This window comes from Erythrolamprus reginae, chromosome 2 (genome assembly GCF_031021105.1).
Source record: "Erythrolamprus reginae isolate rEryReg1 chromosome 2, rEryReg1.hap1, whole genome shotgun sequence".
Taxonomy (NCBI): Eukaryota; Metazoa; Chordata; class Lepidosauria; order Squamata; family Dipsadidae; genus Erythrolamprus; species Erythrolamprus reginae.
The window spans coordinates 24,167,736-24,192,946 of record NC_091951.1 but is presented as its reverse complement, the minus strand read 5'-3'; the positions used below and the strand labels follow the sequence as shown (position 1 = coordinate 24,192,946).

The 25,211-nt window shown below is 43.5% G+C and overlaps 1 protein-coding gene across 1 annotated transcript; it reads left to right on the top strand.

Annotated features, from left to right (window-relative positions):
• Window positions 1-214: 214 nt before the first annotated feature.
• On the top strand, window positions 215-22,443 carry LOC139159257 (zinc finger protein 850-like). The gene is made up of 3 exons (XM_070736594.1): window positions 215-361; window positions 930-3,249; window positions 18,977-22,443. Exons 2-3 carry the CDS (start codon window positions 1,547-1,549, stop codon window positions 21,882-21,884), a joined length of 4,611 nt encoding a protein of 1,536 aa, XP_070592695.1. The 5' UTR covers window positions 215-361; window positions 930-1,546; the 3' UTR covers window positions 21,885-22,443.
• Window positions 22,444-25,211: the final 2,768 nt, after the last annotated feature.

The window sequence follows — 25,211 nt, the reverse complement described above, 5'->3', positions numbered from 1 at the left end:
AGAGAAGCAACGAGAATTGCGGAAGGACAGTTGGGAGGGATCTTTGAGGTCATCCAGTCCAGCCCCCTTTTGCAGCAGGAGACCTTATGCATTTCAGGCACATGGCTGCCCAGTCTCTTCCTGAAAGCCTCCAGTGGTGGAGCAGCCACAGCTTCTGCTGGAAAACCGGTTAATGATTCTCCCGGTCAGGAAATGTCTCCTTGTTTCTAGGTTGCTTCTCTCCTGGATTCGCTTCCACCCATTGTTTCCATTTCTGCCTAGAGATGCTCTGAAGAAGAGGTTGAGCCCCTCCTCTTTGTGGCAGCCCCTCAGATATTGGAAGACTGCTGACATTGGTTGCTCTTTCATTTCCTCTCTCTTAGTAAGTATTAAGTCCAGTATAGTGGACGTTCTAATTCTATCCTGTATGTTTTGGGTGATAAAGGTGTCATTTTTGTCAGGGTCTCCTGCTCAAGCAAGGGATTGAACTACTAGAAGATTTCAAAGGGCCCTTTCAACTCTCTAGTTCTGTTATGGACCTTTGACAATAATGGATTGTTCAGCCACTGTGTTATTTTGATTATTTTACAGTAATCAACAAGCACGGTACTTTCCTATTGCTAATCCCATATAATAACCACTAAACTAATAACCACTTGAACTAAAAAGGCCCTGTTGAGGACCATTTGGGACGTTATGAATATAGAACAACAAAGTTGGAAGGGGCCTTGGAGGTCTTCTAGTCCACCCCCCTGCTTAGGCAGGAAACCTACACTACTTGAGACAAATGGTTATCCAACATCTTCTTTAAAACTTCCAGTATTGGAGCATTCAAAACTTCCACAAGTTGTTCCACTGATTAATTGTTAATGTATATAGTTTTCTTTTTTGACATCTTCTGCAGTCATTTTATAAACAATTAAAGTTACTCTTTTCTTTGAATTGTATAGACAAAGAAGACGGCAATAAGAACACTCCAGACAACTGAGAATAACAAGCAACATTAAAAAGGAAAGCCCATCAAGCCAGTAAACACAATATTTTTCATTCCTTCAGAAAACTCCAAAATTCTCCTCCTTCCCCAGCAGATGATCAAGAAGAAATTGCAATCTGAAAAGAATAGAGTATTCGGAACACAAGGATACATGACAGGTAATCCTCAACTTACAACAGTTCATTTAGTAACTGTTCGGAGTTACAGCATCACTGAAAAAAAATGACCTATGGCCATTTTTCATACTTATGACTATTGCAGCTTTCCCATGGTCACGTGATTTATATTTGAATGCTTGGCAGCTAGTTCACATTTCAAATCACTACTGAGTATGCACGAAATGATCCACATTGGAAAGAGCCAATACTAACGTGGGCAACGCTTTAGTTAGAACAGCTCCCTTGTGGTTCATGGAAGGACCCACGTAGGAGAGAAGCCCTACAACATCTCCCTATATACTGAGCATGGCAACTTGGGGATACATTAAGAACTCAAACCCGGGAGAAATCCTTTGAATGCTCTGATTGTGGGGAAAGTTTTGGTCTGAACTTTGACCTCATGATACACTAGAGGATGTACACAAAACAGAAATCATATGATTGTTCTGATTGTGGGAGATATTTCACTTCAAATTACCTCCTTCTGATGCACCAGAGAACACATACAGGAGAGAAACCGTATGAGTGTCCAGTTTGTGGGAAATGTTTCAGTCGCAATTCCAACCTGATAAGACATCAGAGGACTCACACAGGAGAGAAACCCTTTGAATGTCCTGATTGTGGGAAATGTTTTAGTCAAAATTCCCAGTTAGTTGTACATCAGAGTATTCACACAGGAGAGAAACCCTTTGAATGTCCTGATTGTGGAAAAGGTTTCAGTCAAAATTTCAACCTGGTAAGACATCAGAGGACTCATGCAGAAGAGAAATTCTTTGAATGTCCTGACTGTGAGAAATGTTTCACTGAAAAGTCCAACCTGGTACTTCACCAGAAGACACACACAGGAGAGAAACCCTTTGAATGTCCTGACTGTGGGAAACGTTTCAGTCAAAATTCTCACTTGGTGGTGCATCAGAGGATTCACACAGGAGATAAACCCTTTGAATGTCCTGTTTGTGGAAAAAGATTCAGTCACAATTCCAGCCTGGTGAGACACCAGGGGACTCACACAGGAGAGAAACTCTTTGAATGTCCTGATTGTGGAAAAAGTTTCCGTCGCAATTCCCAGTTGGTAGAACACCAGAGTAATCATACCGGAGAGAAACCCTTTGAATGTCCTGATTGTGGAAAAGGTTTCAGTAATAATTCTAACCTGGTAAGACATCAGAGGACTCACACAGGAGAGAAACTCTTTGAATGTCCTGATTGTGGGAAAACTTTCAGTGAGAAGTCAAACATGGTACATCACCAGAGGACTCACACAGGAGAGAAACCCTTTGAATGTCCAGATTGTGGGAAAAGTTTCAATCAAAATTCTCACCTGTTGGTTCATCAGAGGATTCACACAGGAGAGAAACCCTTTGAATGTCCTGACTGTGGAAAAAGTTTCAGTCTAAACTCCCACTTGGTGGTACACTTGAGAACACATACAGGAGAGAAACCATTCCAGTGTTGCCTTTGTGGGAGAAGTTTCAGTCTCAATTCCAGCCTGGTGATCCATCAGAGGACTCACACAGGAGAAAAACCATATGAATGTCCAGTTTGTGGGAAAAGTTTCACTGAGAATTCCAGCCTGGTGAGACACCAGGGGACTCACACAGGAGAAAAACCCTTTGAATGTCCTGATTGTGGAAAACGTTTCATTGACAATTCTCACTTGATGATACACCTGAGGACTCACACAGGAGAAAAACCATTTCAATGCAGTCTTTGTGGGAAAAGTTTCCGTCTCAATTCACATCTGGTGAGCCATCAGAGGACTCACACAGGAGAAAAACCGTATGAGTGTCCAGTTTGTGGGAAAAGTTTCACTGCCAATTCCAGCCTTTTGAGACACCAGGGGACTCACACAGGAGAGAAACCCTTTGACTGTCCTGATTGTGGGAAAACTTTCAGGCAAAATTCCCACTTGGTGGCACACCAGATTATTCACACAGGAGAGAAACCCTTTGAATGTCCTGATTGTGGAAAACGTTTCAGTCACAATTCCTGTCTGTCGAGGCACCAGAGGACTCACACAGGAGAGAAACCCTTTGAGTGTCCTGGTTGTGGAAAAAGTTTCAGTCACAATTCCAACCTGGTAAGACATCAGAGGACTCACACAGAAGAGAAATTATTTGAATGACTGTGGAAAGTTTTGCATCTCATTTGGAAACCAAGGACCCAGAGGATGGAGGAAGAATGGGGAGTTACACACAGCAAGGTGCTTGAAGTCCAGTGTGACGTTTCCAAAGTCTGTGTTGATTTGGGGAGCTATGCCATGTGCTGATTTTGGTCCACTGTAGAAACATAGAAACATAGAAGTCTGACGGCAGAAAAAGACCTCATGGTCCATCTAGTCTGCCCTTATACTATTTTCTGTATTTTATCTTAGGATGGATATATGTTTATCCCAGGCATGGGGTCTCAGCAGCATTCTATATAGCGGGATCATAATCTCCCTCTTCCTGCTTGTTATACCTCTAGCTATGCAGCCAAGCATCCTACTTGCTTTCCCTACCACCTGACTGCACTGTTCACCCATTTTGAGACTGTCAGAAATCACTACCCCTAAATCCTTCTCTTCTGAAGTTTTTGCTAACACAGAACTGCCAATACAATACTCAGATTGAGGATTCCTTTTCCCCAAGTGCATTATTTTACATTTGGAAACATTAAACTGCAGTTTCCATTGCTTTGACCATTTATCTAGTAAAGCTAAATCATTTACCATATTACAGACCCCTCCAGGAATATCAACCCTATTGCACACTTTAGAGTCACTGTGCTTCATTAACTCCAGGGTCAACATAGCTGTCTTCCAGAAGATTTTGGAGCACTTCATGTTTCTTTCCGCAGATGAGCTTTATAGGGTTGCTGACTTCAATTTTCCAGCAGAACTTGGCACCTGCCCACATTGACAAAAGCACCAAAACCTGATTCAGTGACCTTGGGATTACTGTGCTTGATTGGCCAGTAAAATCGCCTGACCTGAGCCCATAGAACAGTGATAGCAAACCTACTGTGTTTCCCCGAAAACAAGACAGCGTCTTATATTAATTTTTGCTCACAAAGATGTGCTACGTCTTATTTTCAGGGGATGTCTTTTTCAATGAATTGTATCCTGTATCCTGCTGCAGCAAAAATGCATCCAAACACGCAGCCGCATTATTTTATTATTATTATTATTATTATTATTATTATTATTTATTGGATTTGTATGCCGCCCCTCTCCGCAGACTCGGGGCGGCTAACAACAGTGGTAAAACAACATGAACAATCCAATTAATAAAAACAACTAAAAAACGCTTATTATAAAAAACCAAACATACACACAAACATACCATACATAACTTGTAATAGCCTAGGGGAAAAGGATAACTTAACTGCCCCATGCCTGGCGACAAAGGTGGTTCTTAAGTAATTTGCGAAAGACAAGGAGGGTGGGGGCCGTTCTAATCTCTGGGGGGAGTTGGTTCCAGAGGGCCGGGGCCACCACAGAGAAGGCTCTTCCCCTGGGGCCCGCCAAACGACATTGTTTGGTCGACGGGACCCGGAGAAGGCCAACTCTGTGGGACTTTATTGGCCACTGGGATTCGTGTGGTAGAAGGCGGTTCCGGATGTATTCTGGCCCAATGTCATGTAGGGCTTTAAAGGTCATTAGACTCATTACCAACACTTTGAATTGTGACTGGAAACCGATCGGCAGCCAGTGCAGGCCGCGGAGTGTTGCAGAAACGTGGGCGAATCTAGGAAGCCCCACGATGGCTCTCGCGGCCGCATTCTGCACAATCTGAAGTTTCCGAACACTTTTCAAAGGTAGCCCCATGTAGAGAGTGTTGCAGTAATCGAACCTCGAGGTGATGAGGGCATGAGTGACTGTGAGCAGTGACTCCCTGTCCAAATAGGGCTGCAACTGGTGCACCAGGCGAACCTGGGCAAATGCCCCCCTCGCCACAGCCGAAAGAGGATGTTCCAATGTCAGCTGTGGATCGAGGAGGACGCCCAAGTTGCGGACCCTCTCTGAGGGAGTCAATAGTTCCCCCCCCAGGGTAATGGACCGACAGATGGAATTGTCCTTGGGAGGCAAGACCCACAGCCACTCCGTCTTGTCTGGGTTGAGTTTGAGTTTGTTGACACCCATCCAGGCCCCAACAGCCTCCAGGCACCAGCACACCACTTCCACTGCTTCGTTGACTGGACATGGGGTGGAGATGTATAGCTGGGTATCATCGGCATATTGATGATACCTCACCCCATGCCCCATGTTGGATGGGTGTTGGATGTGTTTTAAATCTGATTGATGCAATGTTTTGGGATGCAATTTATGGACAGCAGTGTTATATATGTTCCATTCGTGAATGCTGCGAAACGAAACATTTCCTACATCTTACGTTTGGGGGATGCCTTATATTAGGCAATTCTACAAAATCTCTCCTATGTCTTACTTTTGGGGGTGACTTATTTTCGGGGAAACAGGGTATGGCACAGTTGCAATAGGTGGCCCGTAGAGCCATATCTGCTGGCACGCGAGCTGTTGCCCTAGGTCAGCTCCATCACGCACATGCGCACTGGTCAGCTCATTTTCGGTTCACAGAGAGGCCCTGGGAGGGCGTTTTTGGCTTACAGTGGGCCTCTGGGGGATGGGGGAGGGTGTTTTGCCCTCCCCAGGCCCCAGGGAAACCTCTGCAGCCTAGGGAGGGTGAGAAATGGGCCTACCGTTCCTACCAGAAATTGGGAAATGGGCTGTTTCTGGTCTCCAGAGATCCTCCGTGGGGCCTGGGGAGGCAATTTTTGCTCTCCTCTGGTTTTGAGTTATGGGTGTGGGCACTCGCGCAGGTGCGATAGTGTGTGTGCACGTGCTTTTGGCACCCAAGACAAAAAAGCTTCGCCATCACTGCCATAGAGAATCTATGGGAAAGAGGAAAGACATGAGCCCGAATAATTCAGAAGAGCTGACGACGGCTATTGAAGCATCCTGGTCTTCCATAAAACCTCAGCAGTGCCACTAACTGATAGCTTCCATGCCACGCAGCAATTAAGGCAGTAATTGCTGCGAAAGGAACCCAAACCAAGTACTGAGTGCATGCTTATACTTTTCAGAGGTCCGATATTGATCACATGTATTATTCTAAGTTTCTGAGATGGGGGATTTGGGGTTTTCATGAGCTGTACACCATAATATCACAACAATTATGACAAAACATGGCTTGAACTGTCTTGCCTTGGATGTAATAAGTCTGTCTCATATATTACATTTCACCTTTTTAAAGTTGCATTACTGAAATAAATGAGCTTTTGGAAGATATTCCAATTTTTTTAGTTTCACCTGTATATTACTGGATTTTTCAGAGTGTAAGACACACATTTTTTAAAATCTCCCACAAGGGGCCTATCGTTTTTATTTAAATATAATTTTTATTGAAATACTTAAAAACAGAAATACAGGGTACATATATATATATATATATTTGTTTTCTTAGATTTTCACGGGTATATGTATGTAGATTGTTCTGAGTTCGGGTTTTGCCCCGTGTAATATTTACACTATTAAACTATATTTACAGCAGCACGAAGCTTGCAACTTCAGCCTGATGATAGTGAATGTGATTTCACCGAAACGTCGCAAAGACACTCAAAATATTAAACGGGGCAAAACCCAAACTCAGAACAATCTACATATATATATATATATACATATATATTCATAATACAAAAGTGATAAAAAAGGAACCAAAAGACAAGAACAAAAAAACAAAAAAACAAGAAAAAAACCAAAAAGAAACTAAAAAGCATAAAAGAAAAAAAGAGAGAGAAAAAAAGAAAGGTACCAGCATGTATATTATTATTATTACTATTATTATTATTATTATTATTATGTCAATACAACACAGCAAACGAGATCACCATGCTGGATTTCGTATTTCGTCACCAGTCGGGCGCTTCCCAAGCACCTAGGATTATTATTATTATTATTATTATTATTATTATTATTATTATGTCAATACAACACAGCAAACGAGATCACCATGCTGGATTTCGTATTTCGTCACCAGTCGGGCGCTTCCCAAGCACCTAGGATTATTATTATTATTATTATTATTATTATTATTATTATTATTATTATTATGTCAATACAACACAGCAAACGAGATCACTATGCTGGATTTCGTATTTCGTCACCAGTCGGGCGCTTCCCAAGCACCTAGGTCTGCGTGATGTAGCGGCAAATTATGTTTGCCGATCCCAGTAAAGCAGCTTTTTGCAATTGACAGATGGAGATTTTGTCAATTCTGATGGTTTTCAAATGTCCGCTGAGATGATGATGATGATGATGATTATTATTATTATTATTATTCTCTGAAGACTCGGAGTATATGTACTATTATAACTATGACTCTTGCTATACTATAAAAACAAGAGAAACAATTAGTTTCTCTCCCAACTTCCAAATTTTCAACATAAATTCTTAATAATCTTGTGTAGTTTTATGTATCTTTATTTAATCTATCTTTGTAATACGTTTTATTGCTTTGTCTAATGTAAGATTCACCAGTAGTATTTAGCATGTTGATACTTATAGTGTTAATTACAATAATATTTAACTCACTCTATTGTATCTCTACCCTATTGTAGAGTTCTAAATATTGCATTTATGTCACCTCTATACTACTAATCTCAATTAGTTTTATTTTTCTTATTCAACCACACATACCATTTGCCCCAAATTTTGGGACAAATGCAGTATTCAAAGTGTGGCCTTACCAAGGCCTTATAAAGTGGTATTAACACTTCATGTGATCTTGATTATTATCTAGACAATTATCTAGACATTTCTAAAAAATCTAAAGAGAATTATATTTCACTTTGAGACCTACATATGATATATGGATGGTATCAAGCTACATGTTGCATTAGTAGACAATATTAGGACTTTAAACTGAATTGAAACAACCCATTCCTAAACAATTTTGAGACGGTTCACCTATGAACTATATTACTGCCCCTAGTTTCAGATTTTGCACATATAAAATATCTATTTATTTTAAAGAATCGAAAATTTTAAAAAATAGGTCTGCACCAGAGACTACCTACAAGATCATAACACAAGATTCTTGACAAATGTATCTTTTCATTTTATATACACTGAGAGCATAGGCACCAAAGACAAATTCCTTGTGTGTGCGGTCACACTTGGCCAATAAAGACTTCTATTCTAATAATATTACAGTGATCCCTCGATTATCACGGGGGTTACGTTCCAAGACCTCCCGCGATAATCGATTTTCCGTGGTATAGTGATGCGGAAGTAAAAACACCATCTGCGCATGTGCGCCCTTTTTCCATAGCCGCGCAAGGGCTTGCAGGTGGAGGCGGGAAGCGACGAAAGTTCAGAGGCTGGCAATGGTTGTATTTAATGTCGGCCACCCACCCAGCGCCTCCGGCCTCCTCGCCGCTACCCCCCGCCCGCCCGATTTCCCTCTGTCTGGCTGGGGAGGTGGATTCGCCGCCCCCACCAGCCCGATCCTTTTCCTTATCAGCGGAAATATGTTACACACACAAGCCATTCCTCCTTTGGCTGGGGAGAAGAGACCCCACCGGGCGCGAGCTGCTCTGTTATTCGCCACTCCTCGCCGCCTTCACCTCACTTCGCCTCAGCTGCTGCCCGCTGCCTTTATCTTCTCCCCAAACTCCTCCTTCCCCGCCAAAGCAGCCACCGCAGTCGAGCGCGTGAGCGACGCAGGGCAGCCCAATGCCGCAGGGAGAGGAATCCAAGCCGGTGGCTGGGGATGCGAATCCACTGCCCTCGCAGCCCGATCTCCCTCTGTGGGGGGAGGGCGACAAACCGACGATCGGGGGCTGTCCGTCCCTGTTGGGTGGTGCAGGGCAGGCACAGGGAATGAGGGAGAGAAAGGAAAGAGAGAGAAAGGGAGGGAGAGAAAATTGAATGAAGGAGGGAGAGAAAGAAAGAGTAAGAGGTAGAAAGGATAGAGAAAAAGGAAGAGAAAGGGAGAGAGAAGTAACTCTTGGTGATGACGTATGACGTCATCGGGTGGGAAAAACTGTGGTATAGAAAAAAAACCGTGGAGTATTTTTTAATTATTATTTTTTGAAAAACCGTGGTATAGCGTTTCGCGAAAATCGAGACCGTGAAAATCGAGGGATCACTGTAATGTATTATTATTATTATTATTATTATTATTATTATTATTATTATTTATTAGATTTGTATGCCGCCCCTCTCCGAAGACTCGGGGCGGCTAACAACAATATAAAAAGACAATGTAAACAAATCTAATATTAAAAACAATCTAAAAAACCCCAATCCTTTTAATCACCGGGAGGAAATCATGGATCTAAATCAGGATCAAGACAAAAGAGAGATATTTGTAGCTCTATTCCCACTTCTACTCCTAACCCCAAAACCTTTAACCTTAGATTATCTACAATTGAGCGCAGACCTGGGAAGGGAGAAGAGAAAGCAACCCTGAGTGGACACAGCGAGGCTGTGCTGGACCTCTGGGGATTGGGGGTAGCAGCAGCAGGGGTCAATGCACTCTTTGTACTTCATGCTGACGAAAATAAGAGTCGCCCCCACCCCGGGGATGGCTGCATCAGAATCTGTTTGTTTGTTTAGCAAAGTGGATTGTTCCCCTAGGCCTCTTTACAGCAAAGTGGTGGGTTGTGCTAGCAGTGCTACCTGCAAGATATTCTTACTGAAGGTTTTTAATTTCGGGAGGCTGAGATGGAGGAAACACACTACTGTTCTGTAGGGTCTTAAAAATGTAATAAATGTTTCATAATTTATTTATTTATTTATTAGATTTGTATGCCGCCCCTCTCCGCAGACTGGGGCGGCTCACAACAATAATAAAAACAATGTATCACAAATCTAATATTAAAAGGTCTCTAAAAACCCCTTATTTAAAAAAGCAAGACATACACACAACATACCATGTATAAATTATATAGGCCAGTGGGAGATTTCTCAATTCCCCCATGGCTGACGGCAGAGGTGGGTTTTAAGAAGTTTGTTGAAGGCAAGGAGGGTGGGTGCAATCCCTAATCTCTGGGGGGAGATTACGACACATGATGATTTATTTTATTTTATTATTTTTACTTATTTATTTATTTATTTTGTCCAATATACCAGTGTTTCCCAACCTTGGCAACTTGAAGATATCTGGACTTCAACTCCCAGAATTCCCCAGCCAGCGAATGCTGGCTGGGGAATTCTGGGAGTTGAAGTCCAGATATCTTCAAGTTGCCAAGGTTGGGAAACACTGCAATATACCATACACATTGAAGAGAATAAACATGTAGTAATATATGTTTATCAAGGATCCCGGAATAAGCCGCGCCCGCAGAACTGGCAGTAAAAAATGGAGAAAACCCCTCCCCCGGTGAAGTCTTTCAGTATTTGAAGGACTGCCACAGAAAAGAGGAAGCCTACAGCTAATCTTCACAAGCTAATGTATACTTTCACTTGGCTCAGCTGCAAAGATAGGTTTGCTAGGAGTCTGAAAATGATTGATAGCAGCACGTATCAATGATTGAGTGAGGCGAGCTGGCCCGTGGCATCGGTAGAGAAGGGACAAACCTGTTATTCGGCCTCTTATCGCGAGATGGCAGCATCTGTGACTAGAAAGCCAACAGTACAATAGCGGCCCCCTCTGGCTGACTTTCAAGGAGTTAAAACCATCGAATGCTCTATTGCTAGAAAGAATCGAGGGAGAGGCGAAACACAAAAGAACTTCCATTTCCGGAACATTCACAGAACACGAAAGGAGGGTGGCGTGTAGAGAGGCGCCCTCGCCTCTTCCTGGGGTCGAAGCATCAGCTGGAAGGTGAGTTGAGGGCAGGTCGGAGGAGAATCCGGGAGCAACTCAGGCTGTTTGGTTCCCTCCACGGTGTGGAAGCAGAGAAGCAACTAGAATTGCGGAAGAACAGTTGGAAGGGATCTTTGGGGTCATCCAGTCCAGCCCCCTTTTCCAGCAGGAGACCTTATGCATTTCAGGCACATGGCTGTCCAGTCTCTTCCCGAAAGCTTCCAGTGGTGGAGCAGCCACAACCTCTGCAGGAAAACCGGTTAATTGTTTTCACAGTCAGGAAATGTCTCCTTGTTTCTAGGTTGCTTCTCCCCTTGATTCGTTTCCACCCATTGTTTCCATTTCTGCCTTCAGATGCTCTGGAGAAGAGGTTGAGCCCCTCCTCTTTGTGACAGCCCCTCAGATATTGGAAGACTGCTGGCATTTCACTCCTCTTCCTTCTATTCTATATAACCAATTCCTGCAACCATCTTTATATGTTTTAGCCTCAAGCCCCCAAATATGTTTGTTGCTTTTTCATGTCTTCTCTCTTAGTATTAAGTCCAGTAAATCTGACCCGCTAATTCAGTGTTTCTCAACTTTGGCTGCTTTAAGACATGTAGACTTCAACTCCCAAAATTGAGCATGGCTGGCTGGGGAATTCTGGGAGTTGAAGACCCCACGTCTTAAAGTGGTCAAGGTTGAGAAACACTCCATCCTCTATCTTTTGGGTAATAAAATTGTCATTCTTGTCAGGGCATCTGCTTCAGCAATGGGTTGTACTGACAGATTTTCAGGGTCCCTTTCAACTTTTTTTTTCTGTTATGGACCCTGTTATGTTTTCTTGGCAATAATATCACAGTGATCTGCTGCTGTGTCTTTTTGATTTTTTACTTCCTTGTCTAGCCAACAAGCACTGCATTTCCTATTGGTGCTCTATCCATGTATTAACCAGGTTCAACTAAAAAGATCCTTTGGGATTAGATTAGATTAGATTTATTGGATTTATATGCCGCCCCTCTCCGCAGACTTGGGGCGGCTCACAATAAAATAGAATAGAATAGAATAGAATTTTATTGGCCAAGTATGATTGGACACACAAGGAATTGGTGCATATGCTCTCAGCGTACATAAAATAAAATATACATTTGTCAAGAATCATGTGGTACAACACTTAACAATTGTCATAGGGGTCAAATAAGCAATGAAGAAGCAATATTAATAAAAATCTTAGGATATAGGCAACAAGTTACAGTCAGTCAACATGGGAGGAAATGGGTGATAGGAATGATGAGAAAAACTAGTAGAATAGAAGTGCAGATTTAGTAGAAAGTCTGACAGTGTTGAGGGAATTATTTGTTTAGTAGAGTGGCGTTCGGGAAAAAGATGTTCTTGTGTCTAGTTGTCTTAGTGTGCAGTGCTTTGTAGCGACATTTTGAGGGTAGGAGTTGAAACAATTTGTGTCCAGGATGTGAGGGGTCAGTAAATATTTTCCCCGCCCTCTTTTTGACTCGTGCAGTGTACGGGTCCTCAATGGAAGGCAGGTTGGCAGCAATTGCTTTTTCTGCAGTTCTGATTGTCCTCTGAAGTCTGTGTCGGTCCTGTTGGGTTGCAGCACCAAACCAGACAGTTATAGAGGTGCAGATGACAGACTCAATGATTCCTCTGTAGAACTGTATCAGCAGCTCCTTGGGCAGTTTGAGCTTTCTGAGCTGGCGCAGAAAGGACATTCTTTGTTGTGCGTTTTTGATGGTAAAAAACAGTACATAGTAACAAATCTAATATTTAGAAATATAAATTACAGTTTTATAGAAATATAAATTAAAAAGTCCAAAAAAGAAACCCTAATATATAAAAACAAACAAACACACAATCGAATCATACACAAAAACTACATGGGCAAGGGGGAGGTGTTTCAATTCCCCCATGCCTGACGGCAGAGGTGGGTTTTAAGGAGTTTGCGAAAGGCAAGGAGGATGGGGGCAGTTCTAATCTCCGGGGGGAGCTGGTTCCAGAGGGTTGGAGCCACCACAGAGAAGGCTCTTCCCCTGGGTCCCACCAAACAACATTGTTTAGTCGACGGGACCCAGAGAAGGCCAACTCTGTGGGACCTAACCGGTCGCTGGGATTCGTGCGTCAGAAGGCGGTCCCAGAGATATTCTGGTCCGATGCCATAAAGGGTTTTATAGGTCATAACCAACACTTTGAATTATGACCGGAAACTGATCGACAACCAATGCAGACTGCGCAGTGTTGGTGTAACATGGGCATACCTGGGGAAGCCCATGATTGCTCTCGCAGCTGCATTCTGCACGATCTGAAGTTTCCAAACACTTTTCAAAGATAGACCCATGTAGAGAGAGTTACAGTAGTCGAACCTCGAGGTGATGAGGGCATGAGTGACTGTGAGCAGTGAGTCCCGGTCCAGATAGGGCCGCAACTGATGCACCAGGCGAACCTGGGCAAACGTCCCCCTCGCCACAGCTGAAAGATGGTTCTCTAATGTGAGCTGTGGATCGAGGAGGACGCCCAAGTTGGGGACCCTCTCTGAGGGGATCCATAATTCCCCCCCCCAAGGGTTATGGACGGACAGATGGAAATATTCTTCTATTTTTCCATTGACATGACATCAATGTTTCATTTTTTTCCAAGTTCTTTATCTATTAAATCTAAAATAAACTACAGTGGTATCTATACTTAAAAACTTAATTCGTTCCGTGACCAGGTTCTTAAGTAGAAAAGTTTGTAAGTAGAAGCAATTTTTCCCATAGGAATCAATGTAAAAGCAAATAATGGATGCAAACCCATTAGAAAGAAATAAAAGCTCAGAATTTGGGTGGGAGGAGGAGGAGGAGGAAGAGGAGGAGGACAGTTGCTGCTGAAGGAAGAAGGTGAGGTGAGTGGAATCCAAAAAATCCAAAACTTTAAGGCTTAAAAAAAAAAAGAGGGACTCTGAGGCAGCGAGGAGAAGCACACGCCTCCCATATACCCGGCGCGAGGCTGCCTCCCATACACTGCGCCAGAGATAGAAACCCAGGATTGGCAGGAAACAGGCCGGGCTTTTGTGTCGCTCTCAAATTTCCTGAGGAATTTTTCGGGGCTCAGGTTCTTAAGTAGAAAATTGTTCTTAAGAAGAGGCAAAAAAAATCTTGAACACCCAGTTCTTATCTAGAAAAGTTCTTAAGCAGAGGCATTCTTAGGTAGAGGTACCACTGTATCTGCTTTTCTTTTTATATTCACTTTAATAGTCTTCTGTATTAAGGTGTACATCTTACATGAACATTTCTTTGTTTTGTCAGATGTCCACCATAAATGATAAAAAGCTCTTCTTTATACAGTGTTCCCTCGATTTTCGTGGGGGATGCGTTCCGAGACCGCCCGCGAAAGTCGAATTTCCGCTAAGTAGAGATGCGGAAGTAAATACACTATTTTTGGCTATGAACAGTATCACAAGCCTTCCCTTAACACTTTAAACCCCTAAATTACAATTTCCCATTCCCTTAGCAACCATTTAGATTATTACTCACCATGTTTATTTATTAAAGATTATTTTAAAAAATGTTTTTTAAAAGCAGACGAAAGTTTGGCAATGACATATGATGTCATCGGGCGGGAAAAACCGTGGTATGGGGGAGGGCCAACCACGAAGTATTTTTTAATTAATATTTTTGAAAAACCGTGGTATAGACGTTTTGCAAAGTTTGAGCCCGTGAAAATCGAGGGAACACTGTATTTTCAAAATTCATTGCCTTTATATCATACCATAAATAATTGTGCAATCAAAATCTAATTCATGTCCCTCTTGCTCAAGTAACCTCTTAATTTGAAGAGTCATCCACTTTTTTTGCCAGGTAAAACAACAAGGATCAAAGTACAATTTTAAATCTGATAAACCCAAGCATCCTGTTTCCATAGGCTCTTACAATATGTACTTAGAGATTATCATTTGCCATTGTTTAAATGGAGCATCACAAGTATTGGTAAAGTCTGAAACAGAAAATGCATCTTTGGTAATTCGAGTGCTGGAGGCTAAAACTTACCAAGAATGGTACATAGAAACATAGAAGACTGACGGCAGAAAAAGACCTCATGGTCCATCTAGTCTGCCCTTATACTATTTTCTGTATTTTATCTTAGGATGCATATATGTTTATCCCAGGCATGTTTAAATTCAGTTACTGTGGATTTTTCTACCACGTCTGCTGGAAGTTTGTTCCAAGGATCTACTACTCTTTCAGTAAAATAATATTTTCTCATGTTGCTTTTGATCTTACCCCCAACTAACTTCAGATTGTGTCCCCTTGTTCTTCTGTTCACTTTCCTATTAAAAACACTTCCCTCCTGGACCTTATTTAACCCTTTAATATATTTAAATGTTTCGATCATGTCCCCCCTTTTCCTTCTGTCCTCCAGACTATACAGATTGAGTTCATTAAGTCTTTCCTGATACGTTTTATACTTAAGACCTTCCACCATTCTTGTAGCCCGTCTTTGGACCTGTTCAATTTTGTCAATATCTTTGTAGGTGAGGTCTCCAGAACTGAACACAGTATTCCAAGTGTGGTCTCACCAGCATTCTATATAGCGGGATCATAATCTCCCTCTTCCTGCTTGTTATACCTCTAGCTATGCAGCCAAGCATCCTACTTGCTTTCCCTACCGCCTGACTGCACTGTTCACCCATTTTGAGACTGTCAGAAATCACTACCCCTAAATCCTTTTCTTCTGAAGTATTTGCTAACACAGAACTGCCAATACAATACTCAGATTGAGGATTCCTTTTCCCCAAGTGCATTATTTTACATTTGGAAACATTAAACTGCAGTTTACATTGCTTTGACCATTTATCTAGTAAAGCTAAATCATTTACCATATTACAGACGCCTCCAGGAATATCAACCCTATTGCACACTTTAGAGTCATCGGCAAATAGGCAAACCTTCCCTACCAAACCTTCCCCTATGTCACTCACAAACATATTAAAAAGAATAGGACCCAGAACAGACCCTTGTGGCACACCGCTTGTAACCTGACTCTGCCCAGAATACTCTCCATTAACAATAACTCTCTGATGTCTACGCTTCAGCCAGCTGCAAATCCATTGAACTATCCAGGGATTAAGTCCAATCTTCACTAATTTATCTATCAGCTCTTTATGTGGAACCGTATCAAAGGCTTTGCTGAAGTCCAGGTAGGCAATATCCACAGCACCACCTTCATCTTTGGGTACATCTAGTCTAGTGGAGACATGACAGCATTGTTCCAGTATTTGTTGGGGTCCTGTAAAGATAAAGACAATCAAACTATTTTCCAAAGTACCAACACCCCCCCCCTCCACCCACCCCCACACAAATGGATGATAACTAACCAGAAAGACAGAGCAACCTAGAACTAAAGAGAACATTCCTAAGGATAACAGTGCTCCATTACTGGAGGATTTCAAAAAGAGATTCAACAGCCACCTGTCTGAAATGGTAGACCAGAGGGTTGAGCTAGAAGACCTTCAAGGTCCCTTCCAACTCTATTATTCTGTTATACGTTGTATTCATCTTAATTGCAGAAATTACAGCGACCGATTAGGTCCCAGAGAGTCGGCCTTCTCCAGCTCCCATCAGCCAGACAATGTCACTTGGCAGGACCTGGGGAAGAGCCTTCTCTGTGGGGGGCCCAGCCCTCTGGAATCAGCTCCCCCTGGAGATTCGCACTGCCCCCACCCTCCTTGCCTTCCATAAGAGTCTTAAGACTCACCTATGTTGCCAGGCTTGGGGCAATTACTGCAACGCTCTCTACATGGGGCTACCTTTGAAAAGTGTTCGGAAACTTCAGATCCTACAGAATGCGGCCGCGAGAGCCATCGTGGGGCTTCCCAGACTCGCCCACGTTTCTACAACACTCCGTGGCCTGCACTGGCTGCCAATCAGTTTCCGATCACAATTCAAAGTGTTGGTTATGTCCTTTAAAGCCCTGCATGGCATTGGACCAGAGTACCTCCGGAACCGCCTGCTACTGCATGAATCCCAGCGACCGATAGGGTCCCACAGAGTTGGCCTTCTCCGGGTTCCGTCGACTAAGTCTTGTGTGGCAGCACTGCCATGAGGTTCAACATATTGGCACAGCCACTAGTGGCAGGAAACCAGTTGCGCTGGTATGACGAATCTCATGACGGAGCTGCAGTTCATGTGTGCAGTGGCATAAAAAGCCTTGCAAAGTCCTCCTCCATGAGGCAGCACCGGTGGGACATGTCCGGCCAGCGCCGGCCAGCTGCCTTGCAAAGCAGGATGAAGAGACAGAGGAGATGATGGCGACAGGACATCCAGTCCCATGCTCGCCACTTCCTGCACCCGCAAAAGAATAAGACACCCCCACACCCCAAAAACAAGGCCAAGGTCATATTTCAGGCGTCAAAACAAAATAAGACCCTGTCTTGTTTTCAGGGAAACGTGGTAGGAATTTGTATTGACCCAAGTCAACAAGAGAATTTCAGGGTTGTTTGCAAATGTGATCTTGGATCTCAGTAATCTTCAATCGGTCAGAAAAATCATAGCTGATATAAGATGTTGTTTTACCATTGTGGCATATTTGTTTTTTACCTTTAATGTACATTGGTACCTCTACCTACAAATGCCTCTACTTACAAACTTCTAGGTAAGAACTGGGTATTCAAGATTTTTTTTTTGCCTCTTCTCAAGAATCATTTTCCTCTTTCAAACCCAAGCTTCTGAAACTGTAATCGGAAAAGGCAGGGAGAAGCCTCTGTGGGGCCTCTCAAGGAATCTCCTGGGAGGAAACAGGGCCGGAAAAGGTGAGGAGAAGCCTCTGTGGGGCCCCTCTAGGAATCTCCTAGGAATAAACAGGGCCGGAAAAGGCGGGGAGAAGCCTCCATGGGGCCTCTCTAGGAATCTCCTGGGAGAAAGGAGGGCCGGAAAAGGCGGGGAGAAGCCTCTGTGGGGCCTCTCTAGGAATCTCCTGGGAGAAAAGAGGGCCGGAAAAGGCGGGGAGAATTCTCCATGGGGCCTCTTTAGGAATCTCCTGGGAGGAAACAGGGCCAGAAAAGGCGGGGAGAAGCCTCCATGGGGCCTCTCTAGGAATCTCCTGGGAGAAAAGAGGGCCGGAAAAGGCGGGGAGAAGCCTCTGTGGGGTCTCTCTAGGAATCTCCTGGGAGAAAACAGCCAGAAAAGGCAGGGAGAAGCCTCCATGGGGCCTCTCTAGGAATCTCCTGGGAGAAAAGAGGGCCGGAAAAGGCGGGGAGAAGCCTCTGTGGGGTCTCTCTAGGAATCTCCTGGGAGAAAACAGCCAGAAAAGGCAGGGAGAAGCCTCTGTGGGGCCTCTCAAGGAATCTCTTGGGAGGAAACAAGGCCGGAAAAGGCAGGTAGAAACCTCCATGGGGCCTTTCTAGGAATCTTCTGGGAGGAAACAGGGCCTCCACCCTCCCTGTGGTTTTCCCAATCGCACACATTATTTGCTTTTACATTGATTCCTATGGGAAAAATTGCTTCTTCTTACAAACTTTTCTACTTAAGAACCTGGTCACGAAACGAATTAAGTTTGTAACTAGAGGTGCCACTGTATATGGTTTTCTTTTTCTTTTTTCACATCTTCGGCAACCACAATTAAGTTACTTTTTTCTTTGAATCTTGTAGACAAAGAAGATGGCAATAAGAGCACTCCAGACAACTGACAATAACAAGCAGCCTTAAAAAGGAAAGCCCATCACGCCAGAATGCAAAATATTTTTCATTTCCTTCAGAAAACCCCAAAATTATTGTTCCCCAACAAGTGATCAAAGAGAATTTTCAAACTGGAAAAAGTAGTGTATGCGGAACACAAGAATGCATTACAGATAGTACTCGGCTTGCAGCAGCTCATTTAGTAATTATTCCGAGTTACAGCACCACTGAAAAAAACTGACATTATTTTTCATACATATGACTATGGCAACTTTCCCATGGTCATGTGATTTATATTTGAATGCTTGGCAGCTAACTCACATTTCAAATCACAACTGAGTATGCATAAAATGATCCACATTGGAGAGAACCAAAATAATGTGGCCAAAGCTTTAGTCAGAACAGCTCCCTTGTGATTCATGGAAGAACCCACATAGGAGAGAAACCCTACAATATCTCCCTATATACTGAGCGTGGCAACTTGGTGATATATTGGAGAACTAGTCACAGGGAGAAACCCTTTGAATGCTCTGATTGTGGAAAAAGTTTCGATCTGAACTCTGACTTCGTGATACACCACAGGATGTACAAAAAAAAGAAATCATATGATTGTGCTGATTGTGGGAAATGTTTCAATTCAAATTACCTCCTTTTGATGCACCAAAGAACACATACAGGAAAGAAACCCTTTGAATGTCCTGACTGTGGGAAAAGTTTCAGTCACAAGTCCAACCTGGTACTTCACCAGAGGACTCACACAGGAGAGAAACCCTTTGAATGTCCTGATTGTGGGAAAAGTTTCAGTCGCAATTCCCACTTGGTGGCACACCAGACAATTCACACAGGAGAGAAACCCTTTGAATGTCCTGACTGTGGAAAACATTTCAGTCACAATTCCAACCTGGTAAGACATCAGAGGACTCACACAGGAGAGAAACTGTTTGAATGTCCTGACTGTGGGAAAAGTTTCAGTCAGAAGTCCAACCTGGCATTTCACCAGAAGACTCACACAGGAGAGAAACCCTTTGAATGTCCTGACTGTGGGAAACGTTTCAGTCACAATTCCTACTTGCTTGTACACCAGAGGACTCACACAGGAGAAATACCCTTTGAATGTCCAGTTTGTGGGAAAAGTTTCAGTCGCAATTCCTACTTGGTGATACACCAGAGGATTCACACAGGAGAGAAACCATTTGAATGCCCTGATTGTGGGAAAAGTTTCAGACACAACTCCAGCCTAGTAATTCACCAAAATACTCACACAGGAGAAAAACCGTATGAATGTCCTGACTGTGGGAAAAGTTTCAGTCAGAAGTCCAACCTGGTACTTCACCAGAGGACTCACACAGGAGAAAAACCCTTTCAATGTTCTGTTTGTGGGAAAAGTTTCAATCACAATTCTCATCTGGTGGTACATCAGAGGATTCACACAGGAGAGAAACCCTTTGAATGTCCTGATTGTGGGAAAAGTTTCAGACACAACTACAGCCTAATAATTCACCAAAACACTCACACAGTTGAGAAGCCCTTTGAATGTCTTGACTGTGGGAAAAGTTTCAGACACAAGTCCAGCCTAATGATTCACCTGAGGACACACACAGGAGAGAAAACATTTCAATGTACCCTTTGTGAGAAAAGTTTCAGTCACAATTCTCAACTGGTGGTACACAAGAGGATTCACACTGAGGAAAAAACCTTTAAATGTCCTGATTTTGGTAAAGGTTTCAGGCACAAGTCCAGGCTTGTGTTTCACCAAAACACCCACACAGGAAAGAAACCCTTTGAATGTCCTGATTGTGGGAAAAGTTTCAGATACAACTCCAGCCTAGTGTTTCACCAATACACTCACACAAGGAAGGAACCCTTTGCATGTGTTCAATGTGGGAAAAGTTTCAGTCACAATTCCCACCTGATAAGACATCAGAGGATACACACAGGCGAGAAACCCTTTGAATGTTCTGATTGTGGAAAAAGGTTCAGTCAGAAATCACACCTGGTGGTACACCAGAGGACACACACAGGAGAGAAACCGTATGAGTGTCCAATTTGTGGGAAAAGTTTCATTGACAGTTCCAAGCTGGTGAAACACCAGGGGATTCACACAGGAGAGAAACCATATGAGTGTCCTGTTTGTGGCAAAAATTTCCGTCAGAAGTTCCAAATGGAAATACATCAGAGGACTCATACAGGCGAGAAACCCTTTGAATGTCCTGATTGTGGTAAAAGGTTCAGTCAGAAATCACAACTGGTGGTACACCAGAGAACTCACACAGGAGAGAAACCATATCGGTGTGCTTTTTGTGGGAAAAGTTTCAGTCACAGTTCACAACTGGCAGTACACCAGAGGACTCACACAGGAGAGAAACCGTATGAGTGTCCGATTTGTGGGAAAAGTTTCATTGACAATTCCAGTCTGGTGAAACACCAGAGGACTCACACAGGAGAAAAACTCTTTGAATGTCCTGATTGTGGGAAAAGGTTCAGTTACAAAAGCTGCCTAGTTATCCACCAGAGGACTCACACAGGAGAGAAACCGTATGAGTGTCCAGTTTGTGGGAGAGGTTTCATTGACAATTCCAGCCTGGTGACACACCAGAGGACTCACACAGGAGAAAAACCGTATGAATGTCCTGTTTGTGGCAAAACATTCCATCATAAGTCCCAAATGCTGATACACCAGAAGACTCACACAGGAGAGAAACCCTTTGAATGTCCTGATTTTGGGGAAAGTTTCACACACAACTCCAGCCTATTGTTTCACCCAAAAACTCACACAGGGGAGAAACCTTTTGCATGTGTTGAATGTGGGAAAGGTTTCAGTCACAATTCCCACCTGGTAAGACATCAGAGGACTCACACAGGCGAGAAGCCTTTTGAATGTCCTAATTGTGGTAAAAGATTCAGTCAGAAATCACACCTGGTGGTACACCAGAGGATTCACACAGGAGAGAAACCGTATGAGTGTCCAGTTTGTGGGAAAAGTTTCATTGACAGTTCCAAGCTGGTGAAACACCAGGGGACTCACACAGGAGAGAAACCATATGAGTGTTCCGTTTGTGGCAAAAATTTCCATCAGAAGTTCCAAATGGTAATACATCAGAGAACTCACACAGGAGAGAAACCTTTTGAATGTCCTCATTGTGGTAAAAAGTTCAGTCAGAAATCACAACTGGTGGTACACCAGAGAACTCACACAGGCGAGAAACCCTTTGAATGTCCTCATTGTGGTAAAACTTTCATTACACAATTACAGCTCATAAGTCACCAGATGACTCACAGTGAAAAGTTATCAAATTAGTGTCCAGTTTGTGGCAAAAGTTTCAGTTGGTGATATACCAGAGGTCACATGAAAAACACTGACTGGTTCTCCAGTTTGTGGACAGCATTTTAGGCCTTAATAATTCCTTATCACATATAAGAAAATTTGTATTATGCTAAAGTTGATGAATTTGGAGAAGATTTGAATTTCATTTTTGAACTCCCGCTAAGACTGTAGATGAGAAATAAGATGCCAAATACTGGCCTGGTCCTTTTTAGTCAACACATTGCAGATTTAGACCTGTAGTTGGAGATAAAAAATGTAGAAACAGTTCTATACTTTTTTCTGGATATCATATACAGTGTTCCCTCGATTTTTGCGGGTTCGAACTTCGCGAATAGCCTATACCACGTTTTTTCAAAAAATATTAATTAAAAAATACTTCGCTGTTTTTTTCCTATACCACAGTTTTTCCCACCCAATGACGTCATGTGTCATCGCCAAACTAATAATTTTTGAAAAATAAATAACAAAAAAATAATTATTGTTAATAAATAATTATGTTTATAAATATCAGGATCACTAAGTGTCTTATTCAATGGTGAGTACCAGTAATAATGGTGAGTAAATGGTTGTTAAGGGAATGGGAAATGGTAATTTAGGGGTTTAAAGTGTTAAGGGAAGGCTTGTGATACTGTCCATAGCGCTAAAATGGTGTATTTACTTCTGCATCTCTACTTCGCAGAAATTCAACTTTCGCGGGCGGTCTCAGAATGCATCCCCCGCGGAAATTGAGGGAACACTGTACAGTGATCCCTCGGTTAGCGCGGGGGTTACGTTCCAAGACCTCCCGCGCTAACCGATTTCCGCGTTATACTGGATGCGGAAGTAAAAACACCATCTGCGCATGTGCGCCATTTTTTTCATGGCCGCACATGCTCAGATGGTGGAGTTTGCGTGTGGGCGGCGGGGAAGACCAAGGGAAGGTTCCTTCAGCCGCCCAACAGCTGATCTGCTCCGCAGCGCGGAAGCAGCGAGGAGCCGAAGATGGGGTTTCCCCGTTGCCGCGCTGCGGAGCGGATCAGGTGTTGGGCGGCTGAAGGAACCTTCCCTTGGTCTTCCCGCCGCCCAGGCAAAGGGGAAACCCCAAGATCACTTGCCGCTTGCCGCTTGCCGTATTGCAGCTTGGAGAAAGAAAGAGAAAGGAGGGCGACTTGCCAGTCCACGCCCCCCTGGATGAGCGGCCCCGCATGGCCCCAGCGCCGGACTCCGCCGTTGCCTCCGCCCTTGTTCGGCTCTGCAGCTGAGAGGCCACGTCCACCCCCTCCTCGGTGTCCCCGGCACCCAGCGTCCCCACGCCGCCTCCACCTCCCGGTAATGCGCCCGACCTCTGCCTCTCTCTTTCTCTCTCATATACCACGCCGGCAGCAGGGAGAGAAAGAGAGAGAGAACTAGCGTGGACTTATTTTTTATTTTTTAATATTTTATTTTTTTAATTAATATTTTTTGAAAAACCGCGTTGCAGCGTTTCGCGCTAATCGAGACCGTGCTAATCGAGGGATCACTGTATTATCATATTTTTTGGACTATAAGACACCCTTTTTGTCTCCCAAAAGGTGGGTGAAAATGTATGTGCATCTTACAGACCGAATATTGCTGATGCCCTGCCTACCCCTCTACAGTTTTTTAGCCTCTGCACATCATTTTTGGGCCTTTTTTAGTCTTTTTCAGGCCTTTTTTGGTTTTTCCAGCCCATTTTTTTCAGCCCATCCATCAAAATTGGGCCAAAAAAGCCCTCAAAAATTAGCTGAAAAAGCCTCACTAACTTCTTGTCTTCCAGATTATGAGTGTCTCTTCTGACCCAGTTTCCTGATAAAAGACCACAGCACAAACATTGTCCTTGCAAAATTCTTTTTAATAATAACGGCTGGTAGTTGTCTTGCTTAGCAGTCATCCTAAATTCAAATAAAGGATAAACCAGTCTTTTCCAAGCAACTGCTGTTAATTAATCTCATAAATAGAATAGAATAGAATTCTTTATTGGCCGAGTGTGATTTGGAACACAAGGAATTTGCCTTTGGTCATACGCTCTCAGTGTACGTGAAAGAAAAGATACATTTGTTAAGAATCATGAGGCACAACACTTAATAATTTTCACAGGGTTCAAATAAACAATCGGGAAACAATATTAATATAAATGGTAAGGATACAAGCAACAAGTGACAGTCATAAGTGGGAACGATAAGAAGACTAATAGTAATAGTAATGCTGCCTTAGTTAATAATTTGACACGGTGAGGAAATCATTTGTTTAGTAGAGTGATGGCATTTGGGAAAAAACTGTTCTTGTGCTTAGTTCTAGTGAAGTGTTTCCCAACCTTGGCAACTTGAAGATATTTGGACTTCAACTCCCAGAATCCCCCAGCCAGCATTTGCTGGCTGGGGGTTTCTGGGAGTTGAAGTCCAAATATCTCCAAGTTGCCAAGGTTGGGAAACACTGTTCTAGTGTGCAGTGCGTTTGAGGGTAGGAATTGAAACAGTTTTTCTCCAATTTGACCTTTATCTACTACATAGAGAAGCAAAGTAGTTAACAGGTGAACCAACAGCAATGTTAAAACGGAACATTAGCACTTTAGTTTTGCATTTTACTTGTATAAAGTCTAGAATGGCTAATTTTCCATATGTCTTCATAATCATTATCTCTGGTCTGTCCCGGATGAAATAACAGTGGTACCTCGTGATACGAACACCTCGTCATATGAACTTTTCGAGATACGAACCCGGGGTTCGGAATTTTTTTGCCTCTTCTTACTTACTTTTTTTGCCTTATGAACCTGCTGCCGCCGCTGGGATGCCCCACCTCCGGACTTTCGTTGCAAGCGAAGCGCCCATTTTTACGATCCTGGGATTCCCCTGAGGCTCCCCTCCATGGGAAATCCCACCTCCTGACTTCCGCGTTTTTGTGATGCTGTAGGGGAATCCCAGGATCGCAAAAACGGCCGCTCCGCTGGGCACCGCCACCCGGCTGTCACCTTCCGAAACAGCCGGGCCCTTTGACGTCACGGAGACATCCTTCCTGGCCGGCCGAAACGGGGACTCCAGGAAGGATGTCTCTGTGATGTCAAAGCTCCACCCCTAGAATTCCCTATTGGGATTCCCCACCTCCGTTTGCGCCTCCCGACCAGCCGACAGCTCCACGGCTCTTCTGGGAAGGTGACAGCCGGGCGGCGGCACTTCTCGGCATTCTCCTGAACCCAAACTTTTGCCGAACTTCCGGGTTCAGCGTTCGGGAGAACACCAAGAAGTGCCCCAGCTGTTTCGGGAGGTGACAGCCAGGCAGTGGGGCTTCTCGGCGCTCACCCGAACC